At 42.3% G+C, this 10,893-nt stretch overlaps 1 protein-coding gene across 1 annotated transcript; it reads right to left on the reverse strand.

The window, feature by feature from the left end:
* Nucleotides 1-462: 462 nt before the first annotated feature.
* LOC311145738 (transmembrane protein 151B-like) lies at nt 463-4,670 on the reverse strand (the record flags this gene model as incomplete). The annotated part of the gene is made up of 2 exons (XM_084182025.1): nt 463-2,031; nt 4,566-4,670. 2 exons carry the CDS (start codon nt 4,668-4,670, stop codon nt 463-465), a joined length of 1,674 nt encoding a protein of 557 aa, XP_084038151.1.
* Between the last annotated feature and the right edge of the window lie 6,223 nt (nt 4,671-10,893).

The following is a 10,893-nucleotide window of genomic DNA, read 5'->3' on the forward strand; positions in this document are numbered from 1 at the left end:
ATAGATATGTGTGTGACTTCAATAGTGTTGTTGTTTTTTAACATTTGAAAAGGTACATGTAATATCTGGAATATTCACAGCAGACTAACATTTTTTAAATCTATTGACTAGGCACAGGGAGACAAAACATCATTAAATTAATGGTGATTGAAGTGTCAGAATTCAAGTATCAATAAAAGCAATGCAACATCCAGAGGTCCTAACGGAAAATTATCTTTGTGATTGGAAGAAAGTCAAAAACTCTGTCAGCGACTTAGACATCAGTTTTACAAGAACCTTTGAAATACAGTCAATACTTTCTAATAACAATAGAATTTATAAAACATGTTGAACCATTCACCTATAGTGAGTAACACACTTTCAGTGCTGTCAAAAGAACAGTGTCTTTGTATGCTCTTGGACTCTCACAACCTCTTATTTGGAATATATTGTTACCGAATCAGTCAAATGTCTCTTGGTCCCTCAGAGTGAGGTCTCCAGGCAGCAGGACCCCCGGTGGACATAGTACCGACGCACCTCTGTGGTGGAGTCACCACTACCGCAGCCCTCGGGCCGGTGCACAATGAGGACGGGGAAGAAGTGTGCGTCCCGGTAGGTGGGTGGGCTCTCGTTGAGAGCCAGCTGGCTGGAATAGGAATTGCAGCACTGCTCGTCCACACAGCAGCGGTCAGTCAGTGTGCTGCTGCGGCTCCTCCACAGGCCCACGGTGCGCAGAGAGCCGTACATGCGGCACAGTGAGAAGCGTGAGGTGTCCAGGGATAGGCGGGAGTGAAAGGCATGACGGGAGAAGATGGAGGAACAGCTGGAGCTGGTGGTGGCCCGCCTCTGTCCAACCTCACCCTGCAGCTGGCAGCAGTGCTCACAGTCCTGCACCAGCGTGCCATAGCTCTGGGCTGGGTGGCTGTCCAGCAGGAAGCAGTTAGAGGACCTGATTTCATCAGCTGTACCAGAGTCTGAAGACGCCAGGTTCATCAGCATGGCCTCTGAGTAGCTGGGGATCAACTGGCGGTTGGAGCGGATGTGCCACTCCAGCTCAGTGCTGTCCACGGTATCTACCCGAGGGAGACCACTCCTGATGGGAACCTCCTCTATTGGAGAGGGGCTGCTGTGGCTGTACTCCAGCCCAAAGAGCTTCTCAACATGGTAGTGCAGAAAAGCTGTACGGTACTCTATAAACACCCTCAGGGGCCAGGACAGCATGAGCAGAGCAGCGAACCAGAAAGCCACCTGAGAAGTATACCAGGGCAACCGGTCAGGGTCCACGTAGGCTATCAGATGCTCTTTAAAGTCCACGTTTTTCAGTTGCATCCCTTCTCGAGCCTCCATGTAGTCATCCAAACCCTCAATCTCTGAGAAGAACCTGGCACGTTGGTTGAGGTAATTATTTTCTGGTCCAGCCCCAGTGAAACTGAAGCACTTGGTGAAACGAAGTCTCGTTGCCGGGTGGCTCTCCAGTCCACGTAGATCCCGTGAGACGTCCTGCATACCACAGCGACTGTATTCAAACTCTCCCTCACCCACGTGTGTGTTGACCCGCTCATGGTAGACCTGGGTGGTGGTGTAGGCTTCGCCGTTCCGGTAGCGGGTCACCTGTCTGGTCCTCCGAACAAAATGATAACTTATGGCCTTCCACCAAACACACGGACGGGCCTGTCGCATCCTCAATACCTGCTCATACACGCTATCCACATCAGCCTTACACTGTAGCTCACTACGAGCCTGGCAGTGCCAGCACTCTACCAGGTAGATGACATAGAGCATGAACAGGAAGGCCAGAGGGATGTACACATAGCCGTCAGAGCAGGGGCTGTCATGGTAAATCATAGAGCGTCCTCCCATGCCAACCCCCTCGAGTGAGGAAATGGAGGTCAGGGATGTGACAGATGAGTCGAAGCTGAGCTTGGTGACTCGGGTGAGCTGGCACCAAGCCACAGCGCCCAGGCAGCTGTACATCAGCAGGGAGAGCAGAAGGCAGCGCCAGTGGGACTCTCGACACATACAGGCACTCAGGGACTGCCTCGCAGGCCGCTGCTGCAGAAAGAGAGCGAGAGCGAAGAGGAAAAAGAGAGACAGTGTGAGAAAAAAGCTTACATACAATACTCTAACTTTGAAAAGATAGATGTGTATGACAAAAGCATTTAAATAGGTTTCAGCAGAGTGATTTCAAAGGAGAACACTGTTTGAAGCACTTAAAGGATTCACTAGGGAATCTCTAATAAATGTACACCAGCTTCTTTATGTTTCTTCTTTCCTGTGACGCCATGTCTGATGAATCAGTTCGATGATATGGCTGTGTTTAAGGAGCGCTGGATCACAATGTAGGCTATTTGATATTTACCTATACAGGTTGAAAGGTTTTTAACAGGGCAGAAAGCAACAGTGTCACATCAATAATAGCTACTGTACCATATGAAAGAGAATGGTAAAACATGATGAGAAGTGAGTACACACGCCAATGAGCCTAAGAAATGACACTGATCCAATATTGCTGTGGGCAAAATGCAAATTACCATGACATGGCTGTAATGTGCTGAGCTTTTCCAAATTCAGAATAGAGTAAATGAGGTTGGAGCTATACCATGTAGCTCGCGTGAATGTAATTTAATAAGGCTATGCTGCAATGGCTATGTTGCAATGGGAACAACTGCTAATCACGTTAGGTCAATGTACAACTCTAACATTCTGCTAACATTTCAAGCATCTTTGCATGGGTTACAGTAAGCATGCACCATGTCCAACAGGGCATGTGTATCCTCAATCCCCCAGTGACTTGTTAAACAATCTATGACCTCAGACGGCTGCTAAAATGAACATTGATTTTCTATACTAAACTTGACCACAACAAAATCAAACACACAGGTCGTCGGATTACACATTCTGTGTGCCCTATATCTGCTGAGTGTCAAGTGAAGAGTTCAGTGCAGCAACCTGTCTGTCCTGACATCTTCGAAAGTGCTCACATTTGCAATTCTGGCTGCCAACGAAATTTCTCCTCCTCAGCAGAGGCATTCTCACAGAGCTGAGATAAGTCAGACCTAAGGCAACTGGCCAGAAAACATTACAAATAGGCAGGGTTAATTTAGTTATACTTTGTCTTGTTGTATTCAGCTAATTAAGGTCCTTCAGGTGTCTATAGCCATTCACCCATGAAGATCCACTGACAACATAGTGGAAGTGTCATTGTGGTCTTTTCAGCTCTTAGAATTAGTGTTGCTTCATGCAAGAAACGTCTCATTAACTGATATATGCTCAAAGGCGAGCTCAGTCAGCAATGACTCATGAGTCAATCATCAGTCAACTTGGTTCCAATAACACAGTGGTTCCCAACCAGGGGTACTAGGACCCCTAGGGGTACTTGGCCTATCCACAGGGGGTACTTGAGAAGACTCATGAGACCATAGGCCTACTGGTAAAATGCACAAGAGGGGGTACTTCAGGGGTACTCCGGGCAGAGCAAAATTCAGTTTGTGGTACAGTAACCGAAAAAGGTTGGGAACCACTGAAATAACGTATATCCCTGAAACACCACAAATTGTCAGGTTCAATGTATTACTGGTAAAGTGTTTCACATGAAGGTTATGAACCAAACTAACCAGACCAGACAGAAAGGGGTGACTCAGACGGGACATGCAATCAGGCATCGACAACACAAGTAAAACGTCAAAAATAGCATTTACTTTTTTGGAGCATCCTGGTACAGGGCAACACAGCATCATAGGTCAAGACCTCTGGGACACGGACATACTGTCGGTTTGAGGTAAGAACAACTCGTCGTAATGAAATGGTCTCTCCTAGAAGCTATATTTCACGGTAAGCTGCACACAACCAATTCCCCAGATGGAATAAGTGTTACTACAGCCTGACAGACTGGAGGTAAAACTCTAGCATTCCGAGTACACATCATTAAAGGGTACAAAATCCAGATTCTCTGAATTACTCTATTGAGCCTTGCATACATATGTCATTACTAGGCTCTGTCTTCTATGACTTGTTTTCTTGGGAAAATGAAGTTGTTTACTGTCTTCTACATAATACAGTACTTTTGAATGCAGAATTACATTCATGTAGAGATGATGATAGGGAAAGGCCCCATGCTGCTCTTGGCTATTGCACTTCCATAAAATCTGATAAACTATTAAATGAAATAGTATTTTGCTGGTGAATTAATAGTGATTATTAGACTCCAGAGAACAGATAAAGGATGTTGTGGTATACCAATTGCACTCAGTATAGAATTTATTCCATCTGAGCAGAGGACTGAAATAGACATGACATGAATAGCAACAATCAATATAATATGATATGGGCTACATGTATAGGCCCATATATATTGATTGTGTGCCTTTTACTATGAGACTGCGAGCTGCACTTTTTGCACCAATGAATTAGTTGCCTTTCCACTAAATATATACAGTGTAGAAGGCTATCATGTTATTTTAAATTCATAAAAAAGGCAACACCATTATGCGCTTTTTCAGGATGATGCTGTCATTCCTATCATGTAAATTGCATTTAACCGCTTAGCCTTCATTGCATTTGAATGAAAATGTTGCATTAACTCTCACCTCCTCCAGTACGTCAATGCTGGCGGGTGCCTCGTCTCCATCATTGGGGGTGTTGGGCGCTGTGTCTTCCGCAGTGGTATCAGTTTCCAAATCTGGAGAGAACATGCTGCTGTCTGGACATGATAGCATCAAGTCCAAGTTTCCCGTAGCCAAGCCCCCTCTCTTTTCTGGTCCCCAACAGAACTTCAGATCATCTGGGCTGGAGCCAAGGCAAATGGGGATCCCGCTTTAGGAGCTCCCATCGCTTGAACCCGGAGGGCGGGGACGATTCGACCGCAGAGGCTTTGGTAATACAGTCAAGAGTGGAGAAAAAACAGAAACCGTAATGTGAAACACCGCAGGTTGAAAGTGATACGCTGTCACATATGTGCGCGCAATAAATAGCCTTATCACTGACAGAAAGTCTGATCACTCATCCGATATCTAAAATGAATGGCAAAACAACCTACTGTAGGCTTCATTGCACAGAGAAAGTGATGTCATTCGCTTTCTACAAGCAGGAAAAAGCATAGCTAACAGAATTTTAAAAAAGTATTGATGCGCACTGCACAGCCTCCAACGATGTGTGTAGGATACGTGCAGCATCAGCATCTGTAGCCCAATTAAAGAAGAAGAGACTGTTCAATTACCACATTACATTACATGAAATAGGCATGGCTGAGCTTTCCATGACACCACTTGTCGTCTGCAGTCACATAGCCTTGTTCCAAAAGTGAGATTTTCCTAAATTATGCACCCATAGTAAATACATGTATTCTAATAATAGCCTACTTTGTAACATAACAAATTGAGTCATCCTCGAACTCCATCATCCTCATCATGCCTACAGTCATCATCACATCCATGAAAGTAGCCTAATCCTAGGATGCTAATAAACTACTATAGTTAGAAAACTATCCACATCAGCTGTTATCATAATGAACTGTTTTAAATGTTATTAGGCCTACTTAAGCAATAGCCTAAGGCATGAGAAACCGGAGATTATGTAAGGGATAAACTGTACGTTCTGTAGGTGTAGCTAAGGGAGGGGCTATGCGTTCTATGGAAAATAATTAACGAGGTGGGAAGGTGTGTTCCACGAGTGCCTATACACAGCCCTTAGTATGGTATATTGTCCATATACCACAAACCCCCGAGGTGCCTTATTGCTATTATAAACTGGTTACCAACATAATTTGAACAGTAAAAAATATTTTTTTGTCATACATGTGGTCTGATATACCACCGTTTTCAGCCAATCAGCTTTCAGGGCTCAAACCACCCAGTTTGTAAAGGGAAATAATGCATGCTCTAAAATGTGAGTGGAACTGACCTTCCACAGACTTGCATTATTTTCCAGAGAACACAGAGCCAGGATTTGATTATCATTTTTATACCATGGCTATAATTGAACACATTTGCTGCTAGATATGTGTTCATTTGCCACTAGAAGTGGGTTCAACATCCACTGAAGTAGCTAGCAAGTTTACTAGATAGTGACAGAAGTTGCCTTGGTAACCAAACAAACAGACTTTCTAGTTTAGCTAACCAAACCATCAGTCCTAACTTGCTATTATGAAAATGGAATTCAACAATGCCAATAATGTTTTCAATTCGACTTCTCCTTTCAAAAGCAGCTCAAACGTAGAACATGTAAGAATGAACTATAGCCATTTAATTCTACTGTTCAAATATACCATGTTATTTAAGTGATAATGCCAGAGAAGCCAGTGTTTGTTGGATATATTGCCAGGGATGTTGTTAAGCCCGAGAGGAAGTTGCTTATTATTATTTATTATTAATTATTATTATGACTTATTATTATTATTATACAATTATATGTATATACAGTACCAGTCAAAAGTTTAGACACACCTACACATTCAAGAGTTTTTCTTTATTTTTACTATTTTCTACATTGTAGAATAATAGTGAAGACATCAAAACTATGAAATAACACATATGGAATCATGTAGTAACCAAAAAAGTGTTAAACAAATCAACATATATTTTATATTTGAAATTCCTTAAATAGCCACCCTTTGCCTTTATGACAGCTTTGCACACTCTTGGCATTCTCTCAACCAGCTTCACCTGGAATGCTTTTCCAACGGTCTTGAAGGAGTTCCCACATATGTTGAGCATTTGTTGGATGCTTTTCCTTCACTCTTCCATCCGACTCATCCCAAACCATCTCAATTGGGTTGAGGTCGAGAGATTGTGGAGGTCAGGTCATCTGATGCAGCACTCAATCACTCTCCTTCTTGGTAAAATAGCCCTTACACAGCCTGGAGGTGTGTTGGGTCATTGTCCTGTTGAAAAACAAATGATAGTCCCACTGAGCCAAAACCAGATGGGATGGCGTATTGCTGTAAGAACATAGAACATGTAAGAATGAACTATAGCCATTGAATTCTACTGTTCAAATATACCGTGTAATAGGGAAATAATGCACGGTCTAGAATGCCCACGCTCTAGAATGCCTAATGGACGACGCAGCCATTCGGAGTTCATTTTTCCAAGGTAATGTACAGAACAGAGGCGTTTTTCCCTCTTACACCACAGTTGCCAAAGAAAACAATACTAAAGCACACATTACACATTCATTTTTATAAGAGAATTCATACTTTCTCATCTTTTGGTTGCTAGAGACGCGACCCAGTCGTTCTCTTCTATATGTTTCACTGCCATGCTCGCTGGCATCATTCTTGTCCCTTGCTTGTTAGCTAGCCAACTAGCTATGGCTAACACAGTCACAACCTCTGCAGCCAGAATAACAGCAAGGTAGCTGCATTTGCGTTTGTTTAAGTTGTTTTCTATTGACATTCATTTGGATAAATAACAAGGAGCTGATGGTGCCCGATTTTGCCTGGCATAGTTAGAAAGTTTGCTTTCTCATCAGGACACTCCACACTGTTCATTACGAGGAGATCACATTACATATCAAAACACTAACACAAAAATACCAGTTGCTGAAAACAGCTGGTCAAACTAGAAACGTTGGAGGATTTGACAACATAGTGACACTTGCGTCATGATTGCAACATGGGGACCAGAGAAATTCATGTTAATCACTTACCACGTTAGGTCATCAGATGCTCCAAAAAAATATGCCTCTGCAAAAACAAAACAAAACAGCTTGCTACGTTTTTTTCTGTTGGACCTGCATTTACAATGTATCCAATTTCAGTTTGTGTGGTTGTTGGTTTTGATTTCTGTTACTTTGTAGTAAGTATGGTCTGCATGTGTAGGCAGATATTGCAAGGTGTCCCGATATCTTTTCTAGCTATCCCATTATCTGGTTTTAATGTCCATTCTAGAATGCACTTCTAACCAATCATAAACGAATATTCAACAATGCTGTGGTATAAAGTGTGATAACTCTGCTGTTCTTACCGAGGGCCGGAAACAGACCTTAGGAACCTTAACAGGGAGTTATCAGAAGATAATCCCTGGGTTAGAGGGACATTGCTTTTATAAAACGGTTGCCAACATATTTATAAAAATATGAATGAAATGTTTTTATTAAAAACATTATTTTAACGTGTAAATTCGTTTTTGCATTCGGAAGTTGTTACCCAAGCAGGCTGGTCGTTAGTTCTTATTCTCATGTTTTGACCCAATTCTAATCATTCTATTCATTCGATGTTGCTATGCTAAACAAATCATTGGCATGTAGCTAGCTAGCAGAGATTCAATGATGATGCGAGACAATAATTTCAATAAATAATGATTTAATAAATATCCAAAAAGCCTACAGTACATAGGCAACAACTAATCAAATTGTATTTGTCACATGCGCCGAATACAACAGGTGTAGACCTTACCATGAAATGCTTACTTACAAGCCCTTAACCAACAATGCAGTTTTAAGAAAATAGAGTTAAGAAAAAATTTACGAAATAAACTAAAGTATTTCATTTTTTTTTTTAAGTAACACAATAAAATAACAATAATGAGGCTATATATATGGGGTACCGGTACCAAGTCAATGTGCAGGTTAGTCGAGGTAGCTATGGTTGGTGAGTCTGAGCTAACCAAGCTAGTTGGTAATGTTAATGGTGAAGTTTCCGTTGATGGCGCACAAGTGGAAGAACTATCCATGCATGGTCCTGGCGCTGGTTGGTGACAGTCCGTGCTTGCCTCTTCTTTGGCGGAGAATGAGACGTCCCACTCACATCATTGCCAGCTAAAATGGCACTCCAGCGCTTTCTGTTCTCCATGTTAGGGGCTGCCAATAACTAACTATTGAGTGAGCGCTCACAATGATGGCCACTCACTGCCGTTATTTCCCTTGCCTTGATAGGCCCGCATAACTGTTGCATTCTGAAGTTGTTACCCAAGCGGGCTGGCCGTTAGTTATTTTCTCATGTTTTGACACAGCCGTTCATTCTAATAATTATTTTCATTCAACAATGCTATGCTAAACAAATCATTGGCATGCAGCTAGTTAGCAGAGATTCAATGATGATGAGAGACCAGAACTTCAATAAGTAATGATTTATTAAAATATCCTAGTCGGTATTAGATAGAAGGTCACGGCCCTGCCCGCCTGTAGGAAAAACAACCTGTGGTTACTTAGGTTACCCCATTGACTCACACGCAATTTTCTTGTCTGCTTGTTTTAGTCAATTACAAAATTACATTCAAGAAAAGTACAACATGTCTAAAGATTACTTTTCAACATTTCCTGCTTTGTTCTCACTACTTAGAAAAACATAATATTGTAGGGCTTCCCTCATGACCCCTTTCATGATAGTGCTAGCAGCAACGAGAGTGAGTGCTAGCTAGCTACCGACGTAACATTAAGCGAGCCAAGACCAAGAAATCAAACATTCTGATTTGGTCTATGGGGACAGCCAAATAACCCTTTTGGAACGCTTTTTTCTAAAAGTGTATAGATTAGGGGAAAGTGATCAACTCAATCAATAAATAGTTAGTAGAAAGTTTAAGGGTTCTTTAAGGGCCGCAGAATGAGCAGTGACGATCCTCTTTGTGTGAACACTGTGGATTTGGAAACTAGAAGTGCTACTGAGTAGAATGGATCCCCGTTTTACTGAGACACAAAGTACAGAAAATTGTGTACGGTGCAATATGTACAGTTGAAGTCAGAAGTTTACATACACCTTAGCCAAATACATTTAAACTCAGTTTTTCACAATTCCTGACATTTAATCCTAGTAAAAAGTCCCTGTCTTAGGTCAGTTAGGATCACCACTTTATTTTAAGAATGTGAAATGTCAGAATAATAGTAGAGAGAATGATTTATTTCAGCTTTTATTTCTTTCATCACTTCATCAGAAGTTTACATAAACTCAATTAGTATTTGGTAGCATTGTCTTTAAAATTCTTTAACTTGGGTCAAACGTTTCGGGTAGCCTTCCACAAGCTTCCCACAATAAGTTGGGTGAATTTTGGCCCATTCCTCCTGACAGAGATGGTGTAACTGAGTCAGGTTTGTAGGCCTCCTTGCTCGCACACGCTTTTTCAGTTCTGCCCACACATTTTCTATAGGGTTGAGGTCAGGGCTTTCTGATGGCCACTCCAATACCTTGACTTTGTTGTCCTTAAGCCATTTTGCCACAACTTTGGAAGTATGCTTGGGGTCATTGTCCATTTGGAAGACCCATTTGCGACCAAGCTTTAACTTCCTGACTGATGTCTTGAGATGTTGCTTCAATATATCCACATAATTTTCCTTCGTCATGATACCATCTATTTTGTGAAGTGCACCAGTCCCTCCTGCAGCAAAGCACCCCCACAGCATGATGCTGCCACCCCCGTTCTTCACGGTCGGGATGGTGTTCTTCGGCTTGCAAGTACCCCCTTTTTCCTCCATACATAACAATGGTCATTATGGCCAAACAGTTCTATTTTTGTTTCATCAGACCAGAGGACATTTCTCCAAAAAGTACGATCTTTGTCCCCATGTGCAGTTGCAAGCCGTAGTCTGGCTTTTTTATGGCGGTTTTGGAGCAGTGGCTTCTTCCTTGCTGAGCGGCCTTTCAGGTTATGTCGATATAGGACTCGTTTTACTGTGGATATAGATACTTTTGTACCTGTTTCCTCCAGCATCTTCACAAGGTCCTTTGCTGTTGTTCTGGGATTGATTTGCACTTTTCGCACCAAAGTACGTTCCTCTCTAGGAGACAGAACGTGTCTCCTTCCTAAGCGGTATGATGGCTGCGTGGTCCCATGGTGTTTATACTTGCGAACTATTGTTTGTACAGATGAACGTGGTACCTTCAGCCATTCGGAAATTGCTCCCAAGGATGAACCAGACTTGTGGAGGTCTACAATGTTTTTTCTGAGGTCTTGGCTGATTTCTTTTGATTTCCCCATGATGTCA

This window comes from Coregonus lavaretus (assembly GCF_964263955.1).
Source record: "Coregonus lavaretus genome assembly, chromosome: 18".
NCBI lineage: Eukaryota > Metazoa > Chordata > Actinopteri > Salmoniformes > Salmonidae > Coregonus > Coregonus lavaretus.